Consider the following 14,975-nt stretch of genomic DNA (forward strand, 5'->3'; position numbering starts at 1 on the left):
TACCGGTCGCGGGTGGTCCTTTAACCTATTCTTCCGCGCTGGCCGCTGCTATTGCTTCTTGCAACGTAGCATATCCTCGCGATCAAACAATTGTTTTAATTTCGTTTTCGCAATCCTATCTGGAAATTCTCTAAGGCTTGTTGTTGTATTATTTCCATTATTGCGCGTTTATTATCTACTGTATGATGTCGTCTTTCCATCATTGATTCGTATAGCTACATGGCTAATTTGTCTGCTCTCAGTCCATAAGTTCGTGCGCTTTCTCCGTTTTTCTGTTTTAGCGTATTGAATTCAATTTGTAGATGCGTCGTACTCTTTTTACTCGCATAGCAGACCTCTAATTCATTTTTTAATTGTGCGAAGTCTCGAATTTTTCGCGTTTGGAAATCTAGCATCGCTCTGCCTTTTAATTTCGTGCATAATACTGCTCCTAATAGCGTTACTTCATCTAACGGGTCGATGTGTTCTACTGCATATGTAGTCGCGCTCAAAAATTCTTGTAATTTATTGGATGATCCGTCGAATTCCGGAATCATTCCACGAGCCTCTTTTAATGGTAAAAATCCGCGTCCTCTTCGATGTCGTACATCCTCGGGTGTGAACTCGTATACGGTCTCGGTTCTTTCTCCCGGCGGAGTTCTATGCCCGTTGTTTTGTCGGGGTTGCGGTCCTCTAATTTTCAAATCGTATATCTCGGTATGCATACTTCTAATTTCTCGTCTAATTTCCTCTCTCATTTCCCGCAATATTTCTCTAAAGTCGTCGGCTGCTTCGTCCGTTTTTTTCTGCGGTTTGTGTTGAGCTCGTGCGTTTGATTGTGTCGCGTTTCTAATTGCTTCTTCTTATAATCGTTTAATTCCCTCATCGATATCTTCTGATGTGATGGGTTGCGATGCGGAAGCGTTTGAGTTATACATGTCTCGAATGCGATAGATTTCGTCGGGGTTAAAGATACTTGAATCGTATGACGTTAGTGAGAATTCGCGGTGGTGTGTTAGTCTACTAGACGCGCTTATTGATGATTCGACCTCAACATCTAGTTCTATATTGTTCGCTATTAAACTGTTATTTAATTCGCCAAATGGAAATTCGTGTTCGATTACAACGTTTGCTCCGAGTTCTGGTTCGGACAAATTCACGCTTGAATTTAATGCGCTTAGATTTCTTCGTACGTTATCGCGTATATCCCGGAGTGCTTCTACTGCTACTCTTATAGGACTTACTGCGCTATTTCTAATGGCTCTATTCGCTGGTTCGCTAAATAGCCACGATTTATTCGCTACGCTTTTCTGTGGTGCGTTTCGGTTTTCCGACATTCACGCGTTTACAAATTTTAATTTCTCGACTTACAATAATACGATGAGCAGCATTCTCTCGTTCGATGTCGGCCGTCGGGCGTTGATCGTCGCGTGCCGTTGAGATAGGTCGGTGCGCCGTCTCAGGTTGCGCTTATTGTCGTCGCCTCGATATACCGGGTGTCTCGAAGTTCCTGCTAGACTTCCTTTTCTCTCGGTTGTAGGTATCGACTGTCTGACGGAGTTATCCTTGCTGTCTCTCGTTCTGTCGATTCCACGGAATTTTCTGCCTCGTGGTTATGGACCTTTGCCGCTGTTGATCTTGTTAGAGCTGGCGTATCCCACCGCTGCCACCAATTAATGTTGTGCCTCTAGCCGCTAAGGGAGAGGTCTTTTGGGATTTGTACGCCCAAAGGATTAGGATCCACGCTCGAAATAAGACACTCCCGGACGTTAGGTATAATTTAGTATATTTTGCAAGATTTAATACACTTTCACTTATTCGCGATTATAATAGTCGGGCGCGATACGTACGGTACTTCGATAATATTGAGCGAGCGAGTAGTCTGCAAGTCGTCTCGCGAGGTGCATCTCGCGCTTATTATATCTCTTAATTAATTAGGTCGTTGATTGGGGAGGAGTGTGGTGTCCCTGATCGGAGCATGTCTCGTGCTCCGCTTGTCAGTCTGTCTCGTCAGGTGCTTACTCAGCTTCCAAGAACTTGACCGTGACTTCCTTCTCTTTAGTCACGTATCTTACTTTTATTTTATTAATATTCTTTTATTACTTTACTCTTTCCTAATTTTCCTTGATCTCTTTTCTAATTTTAATGCTTTGCTTTATTCAGCTCTTTCTTACACTTTTCTGTGTCACTTTATTGTTTTATTCTTTAATATATTAAGAAATTGGTTGGGTTACGACACTGCGATTATAATTTGCAAACGAGATTAAGGCATCTTTTTTCTGGCCAATATTGTTACGAGTATCAGGATAGATACTATGTGCATCATATATGCATCATGTATGTTTATGTGTATACAATCATTTTAAATTCCATTTGAAGATCAATTTTATATTACAATTTTTTATATAAAAATCGTTATGTTGTTTTCTATTTAGGAATCGCTTTAAAGATACAACTCAAAAAAAAAAATTTGGGATATTATATTTTTACATAATATTACATTATCATATTTATATTTTTGTATAGACTGCATGGAAATAAAATTAAATAATATCTACAACATATTAGTATATAGTATACATTAAAACAATTCCTTCTAAAATGATGGTATATAAATATACTAACTTTTTGACCCTTATTCTTTTTAAGAAATGTCTGCGGGCAAGCGTCTCTCGAAAGTTATATTTTCGTCCCAGTATGTGGGGGGACACACTATTAAAACCATACTACAAAAACATAACACTCGTTTTTTAAATTCAACGCTTTATAACAGTTGAGCGTACTTTTGCGGTAATTTCTTGTTACGGGCATGTACACAACACGCGCGATTGAGTATCTGCCGCGCACTGATATGATCGCGTGTGCCTGCCTGCACGTGTGTGTACATGGTACAGTCGACTTATTCCCCGATATATACATACATACATGCATGCTACAAATATTGCGGAATAATAAAAACAAATGCGCATCTTTATAAATGAATATTCTCTAACCGAATAAAAAAATTATTTTCATATTGATTAAAATTAATTCGATATATAAAACCATTATTCATAAATATTTTACAACAAAAAATAAATTTCTAAATTTTTGCTTTAAAAAAAGTTTATTTTCTATAAATATAGGCAAGCTTATATAAATATGCAAATATTTGGTAACATTAGAAGATAAAATATATCAAATTTTCTTTTCTCATTTATAAATTACTAAATATAACTATGAATAATAATAAATTGTCATAAAGATTATATGTGCCCAGCAAGCAAAATGATGCAAACTTTGCACAAAGTTTGCAGCAAACCCGAGCATGTCTTTGCAGCAAACCCGAACATGTCTTTACAGCAAAATTGTAACAAGGTGTGTCCGGATAAAGCTTAGCTTTTGCTGGCAAGGCTTGTCGCAATAGTGTGATGCACATTTTACGCAAATAATAGAGCAAACCTTGCCGTGCACGGCATGACAGCAAATTTGTGGCAAAAACAGGACTGAGGATGATTCAGAAACTCTGCGACAAACTCTGAGGAACGATAAATCTCGCAGAGAGGAATATTTTTTGTGAAGCAATCTATCATGTTTTCTGACGCATCGTTTAAGAATATGCGACCGAGCAGACAAGAGTCTTAGGTGACATTTATTATAATTATGAGATGATGATAATATATAAATAATTGAAAATGAATTCATAATATAATGAATATATGAATTTTATATATATATACATATATATATATATATTTACATTTTAAGTAAACAATAAACGGATGATTTAAACTTTTTTAGACATTTATCTGTCCGATCTAAGAGAGACAATTAGTTCAATATCTTAATTCCCTATGTTTGGGATTGTATTAGTAATTGAACTGATAGAGAAATAATTATATTTTTAATCTTCTGTCAGTTGCTTTTTGCAAGCTTTATATACTTCTCATGACTAAAAATCAAATACGAGATGGATGCATATAGCGCATAACGATGAACAAACGAACTATCGGCTGAATACTATATTTTTGTAAAGTTTGTAACAAAGTAAAGTTGTAAATTTGCTGTCATGCTATGCATGGCAAGGCTTGCTCTGTTATTTGCGTGAATTTTGCATCTCGTTGTGCCAAAGTATCCCAGGCAGCACAAAACATCCTCAAGATCATCCTGAATATGTCCAGGACCGTTCAGGACATTTGTAGAATGTTTTAAGATATATTATTATAAATATATTTATAAAAATTTAATATGCATACATAATTATTTTTAGTTGTATCGGCTATTTAATATAATTTAGAAATCTTAAGTATTATAATAAGTATTAATGTCCTATAAATGTCCACTGGATAACCCCTGGATGTCTGTAGGATATATCTGCCCTGTCTATTATATTGGATGTCTTTTGGATTTCCAGAGGACATATACATGTGCAATTAATTGTTAACGTTAATTTCGTTTAATATTAATAATTGAATTTGATGCGCACATTTTCATATATCCAAAATTATTATTTATTTAATATTTCATGAGTAATGTTACTGTTCGCAATATTCCAAAAACTTTACAAACAATAGTATTCAACCGCAAGTTCGTTTGTTTACCGCTATGCGACACGCGAACTCGTATTTGAGATTTGGTCATGAGAATTATATAAAGCTTGCAAAGAGCAACTGACAGGAAATTACAAATGTAATTATTTTCTATCAGTTCAATTTCTGATGCAATCCCAACATAGAGAGTTCAGATATTGGATTGTTTAGAAAATATTACACAACTCAAACCCGGGAGCCAAACCTAAAATATTCATGTACAGCACGAAAGCCTCAAATATTAAAGAACGGTGAACTATTTTTAATATTAGATTTTTAATATTGGCAGTAAATAACAAAACATAATTTTAATTTATATTGAAATTTTAAAATTTGCTCCTTGAAACATACGAAAAATATCCCTAACATATCCTATAAAAATTCTTAGGATGTTCCACAGGATCTCCCTGGATTCTCCAGAGGTTAATATATGGCTGTCATTTATTCTTCCTCAGGACATCCAGAGGAGATCTGAGGATTACAATGGGATATCCTGAGAATATCCTACATGTATGTCCTGGATGCCCTTTGGACGTCCTATGGACATCCTTGTGCTGTCTGGGATACTTTGTTCTGTTCTTTTCGTAAATATGTTATCATATTGTGTACAATAAGGTTTGCTCTGTTCTTGTCGTAAATTTGCTATTATAGCGTGTCTAATAAAATTTGCTACTAATTGATGTAAAGTTTGTGTTACACCATGAATAGCATCCTACATGTTCTTCTTTGCGTAAAATTTACGATCAAATCTTTTTCTATTATTTGTAGCAGTGCTGGGATTTACTTGCACATTTCGGCCCGATTCCGTGACTCACGCCTGTTGCCCCCCACTCACCGCTCGTGCGTTAGCGACTGTCTGGGTATATATATATATATATATATATACCCAGACAGCACAAGGATGTCCTTAGGACGTCCAAAGGGCATCCAGGACATACATGTAGGATATCCTCAGGATATCCCATTGTAATCCTCAGATCTCCTCTGGATGTCCTGAGGAAGAGTAAATGATAGCCGTATATTAACCTCTGGAGAATCCAGGGAGATCCTGTGGAACATGCTAAGGATTTTTATAGGATATGTTAGGGATATTTTTTGTATGTTTCAAGGAGCAAATTTTAAAATGTCAATATAAATTAAAATTATGTTTTGTTATTTACTGCCAATATTAAAAATCTAATATTAAAAATAGTTCACCGTTCTTTAATATTTGAGGCTTTCGTGCTGTACATGAATATTTTAAGTTTGGCTCCCGGGTTTGAGTTGTGTAATATTTTCTAAACAATCCAATATCTGAATTCCCTATGTTGGCATTGCATCAGATATTGAACTGATAGAAAATAATTACATTTGTAATTTCCTGTCAGTTGCTTTTTGCAAGCTTTATATAATTCTCATGACCAAATCTCAAATACGAGTTCGCGTGTCGCATAGCGGTAAACAAACAAACTAGCGGTTGAATACTATTGTTTGTAAAGTTTTTGGAATGTTGCGAACAGTAACATTTCTCATGAAATATTAAATAAATAATAATTTTGGATATATGAAAATGTGCGCATCAAACTCAATTATTAATATTAAACGAAATTAACGTTAACAATTAATTGCACATGTATATGTCCTCTGGAAATCCAAAAGACATCCAATATAATAGACAGGGCAGATATATCCTACGGACATCCAGGAGTTATCCACTGGACATTTATAGAACATTAATACTTATTATAATACTTAAGATTTCTAAATTATATTAAATAGCTGACACAACTAAAAATAATTATGTATGCATATTAAATTTTTATAAATATATTTATAATAATATCTTAAAATATCCTACAAATGTCCTGAACCGTCCTGGACATATTCAGGATGATCCTGAGGATGTTTTGTGTTGTCTGGGTAACTATAAAAAAATTTCGATGTACAAAAATATAATTATTATGGCCGGTAAAACAGGACAGTCCGGCATTCTCTTAACCACACGATATAAAATATAAAAGAAGATATATATTTTTTGTAAATAAATTATTACAATACTATCACGGTGATATCACGGGAACGTGCTTTCTCTTTGGTATTTCCGGACGGAAGTGACTGGAGGAACTTTGTTTCTCTGCGCAGCAGTAAAACCGCATAGCTCAGTGTGTCGGCTGCTGATTGGCGGCTTGCGTTGGTCAGTTGCGTCTCTGGACTGCATCTAGAGATATTCCTAGGGAAGTTTCTAGTGGCGTCGCCACGGCTCGGCTGTTACCAAGGCACGAAATTTTAAGTGAAGCAATCGCACGAACGCCCTGACGCGTTCGCTGATCGGCTGTCGTCACACCTGCCGACCCTTAACGATACCGAAAATTGTCGATAGCAAGTTATTGAATCTCGCTATACAGAAATACAGATCCTTTGACAATTTGATTATGACAGTGAAGTTGAATCATACAGCTTATCTTGTCCAATCGATGCCAATTCAAATTGTAGAAAAAGAAAGAAACGATTTTGATTGACGGACTGATAGGAGGATAGGACTGATCTCAGTTAATCAATTTAAAATGACGTTTGTCAAGTGAAGAGAAATCTTAAAACTTTTTCTTTTTATATATTTCTATTGCACTTAAAGCGATATAATAGTTTCCACATAGGCTATCATGGTAAATACATTGTAGTACTCTTATTACATCCATGCGACAAAATCGATCTATGCTGACACGATCTGACGGAGTGTGCATCTAAACGTTTTATCTTTTCACGCAAAATTCGTCAAATATATACAATCGAAACAAAATTTGCAAAAGATGTACATAATATATATTTAAAATAGGTTTAAAATTTTTGCAGGATGACGATGTAGCTGCTCTGCAGAATCTGGAACAGCTTATGACAGAATTTTTTTCTCCAGAAACGACTAATGAAAAAAAACGTACGATTGAACGTAGTTTTCAAGAATTTGCCACGCAGATTGACTCCTGGAAACCATGTTTGCATTTCTTGTCCTCTACAAGCAATCACTATGTCAGTATGTTTGCTTTGTCCACTTTGGAGGTAATTGTATATATAATATTATTTTGTATGTAACATTGTGACTTTCTCTAATCTTTAATCTGTGAATTATTTGATAGACAACTATAGGAAGACGATGGCCCATTCTCCCATGGGAGGATAGGGCTCTCACGAGATCTACTTTGTATACATTATCGTTAGAAAGAGATGTTGTGCCCTTTGTAAGGAATAAAGTAGTGAAATTGGTAGTGGATATAGCAAGACATGATTGGCCACATTTTTATCCTGATTTTTACTCCAACATTTTACAGGTTTGTATGAACAGAATAGTTTTTTTTTCTTTTTATGTAAATGGTTTACAGTTAATGAATGTGACTGTTTAATATTGTTGAATTTTTATCACAGCTGTTAGATCACAAACATACAAGATTGTTGGGACTTGTATATTTGAGAACAGCTTCGGAGGAATTAGCCACACCGAGAGAAGATCTGCCGATGCACAGAAAAAGCGAGCTATTTAGATTATTGAGTTCACAAGTGCCTCTGACTTTGGATACACTTACTGGTAATTGTTATTGTTGGAATATAGAGTATACATTGTAGTATTATATATTAATGATTTTACAATCTCTCTTTTTTTGTTATACTAGTTCTTCTAAAAGAAACCACAAAATTGCAAAATCGTTCTGGAACTGTGACACCACCCCCATCACCTATTAGTGGACAAAGTCTTGCACCTGCGCGTACAATATTAGATGTTGAGGGATTGGCAACAGGCACCAGTGAAGTTTGCACAGCTACTCTTGAAGTTTTAGCACATCTGTTTAGTTGGATAGATCTATCAAGCAATATCTCTACTAATTTATTGGATGCTATTTTTTCTTGTGCGAAATATTATGATGCAATGGTAGGATTTTACTTATACAGTAAAATATGCGTTAGCAGGAAGAAAAATAATAAATTTGTAAACGTTTTTGTAGAATAGCAAACAAATAGAAATGGCTGTTCAAGCTTTCACAACAATTAATGAGCTTTTGTATAGACCGCTCTGCTCGCCTGACGCAACTGATATATTGTTACTAGAAATATTTCAAAATGGTGTTGGTTTATTCCAATTAATGGAACGTCTAGATTCTATAGAGGAGAGGTATGGCTTCTTAGGAAGAATCTGCTGTGATATTTTCAACATAAAATGCAAGATAAAATATGTTTTTTTTAGCTACATGGAGAAAATGACAGAGTTTTTACAATTATTTGTAACAAATCATCTGAAAAGAATGGAATCGAGCTCAAAATTTCCAGTAAATACATTATTGGAAATACTGTGTCATCATACATTTCAGCAAGCTTCTACTGTGAACAGTTATTTGCATTGTTTAGACATTTGGACTACACTTTTGGAGAGTATTCAGTCACGATATTCTGCCATCGCATTAGCCCTCGCCGAACGGATCTTGCATAAAATGAGTTTTAAATTTAACTCTCGAGTATTAAGGGAACTCGATACGGAAAGTTTAGACGAGAACGTAGGTGTAAACCTATATAATTTGTATAAATATAATTTAGAGATCAGAGATACATATATAATATCAAACGCTTTATTAAATCTTATAATTTTTCTTCTTGCAGGAAGAGACAGAGTGGCAGCATTTTCTGAGATCCAATGTAGAATGTTTAGCAAAAATCGCCGACATCTCGCCTGTTCCAGTATTTACACTATTGGTAATTTATAATAGTAATATACATGTCTTATATGTGTATTTTTATATATGACAAAATTATTAATATTGGATATTTTTGTTTCAGTATCGTTCGTGGAGAGAAGGATTAATTATTTTCGGAGAATTAGGCGCTGCTATCGTCAATGGCCAAGTTATTTTACTAAATGATGTGGAGGCATCAAATGTACATGCGCATTTGAGAGATCTTGCATCAACTACACAAGCTTTAACTAGACTATATTCTCTTTTCATCGGTAAGCTATTGTGAGCAATTTTATTAATTTTTGTGCGAGTAACAATTATTTGTATCGATAGGAGATCAAACAAATATTGATCAAACCTTAGCGGAGGAAGTTGTATCACAAACTCTAGGCGCATGTATATTCGCAAGAGATAATCAATTATATAAAGCGGCACTTCAACCAGCCGCCATCGTAATAGATCTTATAGAAGTGTAAGTTCTAACTATATCTCGTACATAATTTTTTAAGTATATATAACACACAAAACCCATTATATATTATAATCATATGAAGGCATTTGTTATATCTTTATTTGCGCTATTAGACATTCACAGCTTTTGGCTTCTCTTCAAGCATGGTGTCATTGGATAGTCAGGAAACCGGAGAAGACAAAGGAGACACTTTGTCAGCGTTGCATCGATTCGTGTATTTGGGCAACAACGTATACTGCATCCTGCGATCATCCACTTCCTTTAAATCTTGTCCATTCCGCCGTTCACCTTTTTCAAAGTATCACTGCCATTTTGAAACCAATCTTGTGGGACCAACCGATTTTTAGGAATTTAATTTCTACGGGCACATATCCGTATTTGAAGCCAGATACAATCAAAGTTCTGCGAAGGGCATTAATAAATGGAATTGTATTACCACTTGGTGATGCAGTGATAAGACAAAGATTATTGGGTAAGTTGCCAGATTGTAAAATCTATAACTATTGATATAAAATATTTATCGTTTTTGTTTTTATGAAAAGATATATAAAAGAAAAATATCTCATCTAGATACTATGATATTGGCATTATCTGCACCTCTGGGTATGCAAGGACAACCAGTGCCTTTAGAATCGACAATTTCAATTACAGTAATGCCTCTAACTCAATTATTAGAAGATTGTGCATCCTCATCTACGACTATAAAAAAAATGTTACATTCGTGTTTGGAATCGATAATAAATAGGACATTAGAGTTATTGTCTTATGTGATAAGGTGTCAGATTATATGCGAAGTGTTACTTGGCTTCCTACACTCGACATTTTCAGTATTACAACAACAATTAGGCCCCGAGTTTATGCAAAATGCAGTTCAAGGCATGCTGCAGCTTTACACCAGGTTTGTATGAAGTATTACATTACAGAGGCAAAGATATTTAATCAAAATGTAATAGTAGATTTTGCGTTATCCAAGATCATAATATCCAAAAATATGCCTTTTATTTTTCTTATTTTAATGAATTTATTTTTATTTATCAAAATTTTTCCTAAGATTTTTTAGAATTAAAATCAAGCTTTCTTATCACTTTTTCGTGAACAACAGATGTAAAAACTATATAATCAATATGTAATCAATATTATATTTATAAATATATATATTTATATGGTTTTATATAGAAATATACATATATATATATATTTTTTTTTATATTATGTTTAAAATTTTTCAACAGTTTTTTTCAATAGAGCATCAATTGCTTCATTTACAGGGAAAATATTTCTGCTGGTCCTGCATTGGATCAATTGCTGGAAATTTTAATACTTGTCGTATCAGCACCCAGCAATGCATTTAAGGCATTTGTCCCTTCTGTAACAAGTTTGTGTTTAGGTCAAGTATGGCCTGCAATCGGAAGCAGCCTAAGTGCTCATCCGGATACAACATTAGTTTTATTAAAACTCTTCCATAGGTAATATATTGGCAATGTATATTCTTTTATATCTATTTTAAAAGCCAGTTCTTTCACAAAATTATTAATTTTTAGTATTCTTATGCATCGATGGCATTATTTCTATAATACTTCAATATTGCGTACTCTTGGGCATCCCAATGAAGACGAACCTGTCGAGCATAAAGAAGAATTAGTGGCTATTTTAGAGGCATTTGGTCAAGCTCTACTTCAGTCAGATGTCAATATATTTCGACAGAGTTTGCAAAGCCTCGAGCAATTAAATATCAGGTGGCGACTTTATCAACGAGCCATATTTAAGGTTCATCTTCTTGAAAGATTTTTGATGGCATTGTTTACAGTTTTATTTCAACAGTAAGTATTATACTATATTATAACATATTCATTATTATTAAGAATGTGTTTGCCATTTAAAATCGTTAGATTTGTATTTATAACATACTATTTAATTTATACATACTAAATTTATATAGATCTCACAACTTGCTAGCAGACGAAATAGCCACGGCTATTCACAGTCTAGCATCTGTCAACATAGGATGGTTTTTTGGCAATTTTTTGCCAACGTTCTTAGCAACTTGTGAAGGCGTAGACGATATGCAAAGAGTCACATTGTTGGGAAACTTTGATAAATCCACAGTGTGTTTAATCTTTAACATTTTTTAAATATAAAAATATAACTGTAATACGTGCTTAATAATATTTTTTTTTCCCCAGGATCAACCAACTCTGACGAGATCAGTTCTTCAGCTTATTTCAGACTTAAGATGTTACCAACTGTGCAGACCAGGCTGAAACGTGTATTAGGACGAAAATTGCAATTTGAAGTTAAGACTTTTACGGTAGCATTTAAATGAAATCAGCATTTTTACCAAATCTCTTTTGTATTCGAGTGCCTCCAGATACAGATATAGGAGACATTAACCATGATAAAACAAAGAAAAACAAAACTTTTGTAAACATTAACTATTCTGTGTATATCACTGCCATACCATTTTTTTGTGATGTAAAAGCTATTTATGAAGCTATATTATGAATGAAAAATGTCTTTTTTGTTTATATGTCTATAAGAGCTTATATTTTTCAGATTTTCTCTTTATGTCTACTCTTCGACTTTTTATAGAGGTATGTAATTATAATATATGTATTAATAAAAATTGTAGCAAAAATAGAACTATTTACAACAGAGTTTGTAAACTGTTAATAACATGCCATTCATTACATATATTGTGATCATTAGTTGTTGGATTCGGATAAATTATCTACCATTCCTATTTCAAACAAAATTTTTGCAATATTGCATATATGGATTAATGTACATAAATTAAAAACAAATATTTGGTTCGTTCTTTTTAGCTAAACTGGTTGCACTAGTTTACGAAGTTTGCACTAAAGCGTTCTTTTTAGCTGAATCATGCAAGAGAAAGCGGTTTTTTTAGTAGTATAAACTGAACTAGTACAGCCAGTTCAGTGAACTGTCTGCACTAGATCCAGAGATACTTCTTCTTCTTCTTTAGTTGAATGGCTCCGGGCCTGACCACACTGGCCCACACGGCCAAGTCGATAGATGTTGGAGACAGTAATTCTGTAGAGATTAGATCAGATTATAACTTCAGATGTTCAAGTTACATTTCTTGAGGAAGGTGGCAAGGCATGAGATGATTCCAGCAGAAGGTGTTGAAAGAAGCTTGAAGACATCAGGAGAAGAAGGCTTCTTGGTTTTTTCCTCTAGTTTTTTAAGCAGGTGAGACCTGTGATCTTGGTAAAGAGGACAAAACCATAGAATGTGGTCTATGTCCTGTGATGGGTGTCCACAGTCGCATGCAGGCGAAGATGTAATGTGACAGCGAAATAGACTGGTCTGGAGATTGTAGTGATTGCTTCTAATGCGACAAGCCGTGACAATTTCTTCCCGGTCGAGGCCGAGCTTTAAGAACCAAGGACGGGGAAAGAAGGAAGGATGTAGGCTAAAATAATGTTTGCCTTTTAGATTAGCTTGAGCAGTTAAAGTACGGTTAGAAGAAGAGATGTAATGAGTACGAGCCAAGGAGTAAAAATCACTATGTGGTATGAGTTCTGAAACTAGTTCCCCTGTACGGATGGCTCTTTTGGCAAGAAGGTCAGCTGTTTCATTCCCTAGTATTCCTGAGTGGCTAGGGATCCAGATTATAGAGATATTGCAGTTTGAAAGATTGGCTGATCTAAGTCTCTCTTTGATTTCAAAAATTAGATAGTTAAGGTCTCTCAGGGGTTTCGCCGAAAGCAAAATTTCCACAAGGCTTCGGGAGTCGGTGAAAATAGAAGAGTTCGTTATTTTGTTTTCTAGAATGAAGTCGAGACATTTAAGGAGAGCAAGGGTCTCCCCTATGAAAATCGAGGCGTATCCGTCGATTCTATATTGACGACTGGTATGTGGAGAGTGAGAGTAAAAGGCAAAACCGACATAATCCTGGGAGTCAGTTTTAGAGGTGTCTGTGAAGAAGCATTTCCTTCCGTGGATGAGATGATTGTAGCCATGAATATTAATTGCGGGAAGGAAGCCTGCTTGATTTCTTCAACAATTGCCGGAGGAGTGATATGAATGTCTGCTGTGAAGAGAGTGGTTTCAAGGTCGTGATTGTACACGGGTAGTTGGTCAAAAGAAGCGATTTTGAATTTGTAGGGTTTAAGTTTAAGGAATGTTCTGTATAGACTGAAATTGGTCGAAATATCGAACTTGTTGTTGTTAATAAGGCTAATTTGGAGGTCGAAGAACTTGTCAATAACCAAGTTGTCATTAGAAGCAAAGCTTTTAAGTAAAAATTTAGAGGCTAGGTAAATGAGTCTGAATCTAAGGGGGCCAATACCAGATTCTGCAAGTAGAACGTTCGAAGGGGTTGTTTGTCTTAATCCGAGGCACAAACGGATAGCCTGTCTTTGAATTTTTTCTAATTTTTCCAAGTGGGTGAAATTATTGGAACAAATGTATGAAAAGCTGTATTCTATTGAGCCTCTAATCAAAGCTTTGTAGATGTTGAGAAGTAACCCGGGGTTGGCGCCCCACCAGACGCCTCGTAATGATTTAAGAATGTTTAGAAGCTTGGTGAATTTTTTAGAGAGAAATTCAGTATGTAAATTATTAAGAATAGCTGAGTTCAGCGCATTTCTGTTGATGAATGTACAGACACATATTCCCCTATGTGAATGTACAGAAAACGAGTCGAGCGCGACTCGGGTGGCTTCGGCAACTCTCGTGGCTCGAAGTTAGCCCGAGCGGCAATTATACTGTGTCGTCAGTCTCAAGTCTCAAGCCGATAAGAGAGGACACGCATAATACAGTTTTTTTAATAAAGAGAGTACGTTTATATTATACCGACTTAATTATTCCTCAGCCCGTTCTCACAATCCTGCTTTAACATTGCCATGGAGTTTAGAGTCTAGGATGATACTGTGAAATCTGTGAGACATGGATGATGTGATCACCGAGTCCTGAAGGTTGATTGAGTAGGAGAGAGGACTTTTTCTTCGTCTGGAAAAAACAATTAGAGCTGACTTGGTAGGCGAAATCGCGAGTCCTTTAAAGTCCAGGTGAGCGGCAAGCTTGTTTGCAGCTTGTTCTAGGGTCTTTAGAGATCGGTCGATATTTGAGGACCTGGAAAATATGGCTATGTCATCGGCGAATTGCAGAATTTCATATTTTTTATTGAAAATTTTTTGGTATTTTGAGATGTAAATGTTAAAGAGAAGAGGGCTTAGAATTGAGCCTTGGGGGACTCCCCTATAGGAAAATAAAGTGTTGGAAATTTCTCCATTGATC

At 35.2% G+C, this 14,975-nt stretch overlaps 1 protein-coding gene and 1 long non-coding RNA gene across 2 annotated transcripts; one reads left to right on the plus strand and one right to left on the minus strand.

Moving 5' to 3' along the window:
• The first annotated feature begins 6,820 nt into the window (after positions 1 to 6,820).
• Ebo (ellipsoid body open) lies at positions 6,821 to 12,320 on the plus strand. Its single transcript, XM_070295774.1, has 16 exons — positions 6,821 to 7,189; positions 7,377 to 7,580; positions 7,658 to 7,849; positions 7,944 to 8,103; positions 8,189 to 8,445; positions 8,519 to 8,685; positions 8,758 to 9,064; positions 9,168 to 9,260; positions 9,345 to 9,513; positions 9,575 to 9,713; positions 9,827 to 10,185; positions 10,284 to 10,611; positions 10,982 to 11,179; positions 11,255 to 11,533; positions 11,653 to 11,818; positions 11,897 to 12,320. Exons 1-16 carry the CDS (start codon positions 7,187 to 7,189, stop codon positions 11,972 to 11,974), a joined length of 3,099 nt encoding a protein of 1,032 aa, XP_070151875.1. The 5' UTR covers positions 6,821 to 7,186; the 3' UTR covers positions 11,975 to 12,320.
• LOC138933210 (uncharacterized) lies at positions 10,187 to 13,220 on the minus strand. Its single transcript, XR_011446937.1, has 2 exons — positions 13,163 to 13,220; positions 10,187 to 12,764 (listed from the first exon to the last, which is right to left on the minus strand). It is a non-coding gene; the product is annotated as an uncharacterized lncRNA (long non-coding RNA).
• Positions 13,221 to 14,975: the final 1,755 nt, after the last annotated feature.

The sequence above is a fragment of the Polyergus mexicanus genome, unplaced genomic scaffold (assembly GCF_030449975.1).
Source record: "Polyergus mexicanus isolate NDT 795.1 unplaced genomic scaffold, iyPolMexi1.0 SCAF_5, whole genome shotgun sequence".
In the NCBI taxonomy this organism is placed as follows: domain Eukaryota; kingdom Metazoa; phylum Arthropoda; class Insecta; order Hymenoptera; family Formicidae; genus Polyergus; species Polyergus mexicanus.

What these genes read in the sequence shown, in the direction of transcription:
- Ebo (XM_070295774.1), top strand. An exon ending in GTAATAGATCTTATAGAAGT is followed by an intron (nt 9,714 to 9,826) that starts GTAAGTTCTAAC and finishes TTGCGCTATTAG; the next exon opens with ACATTCACAGCTTTTGGCTT. An exon ending in GATAAGACAAAGATTATTGG is followed by an intron (nt 10,186 to 10,283) that starts GTAAGTTGCCAG and finishes TATCTCATCTAG; the next exon opens with ATACTATGATATTGGCATTA.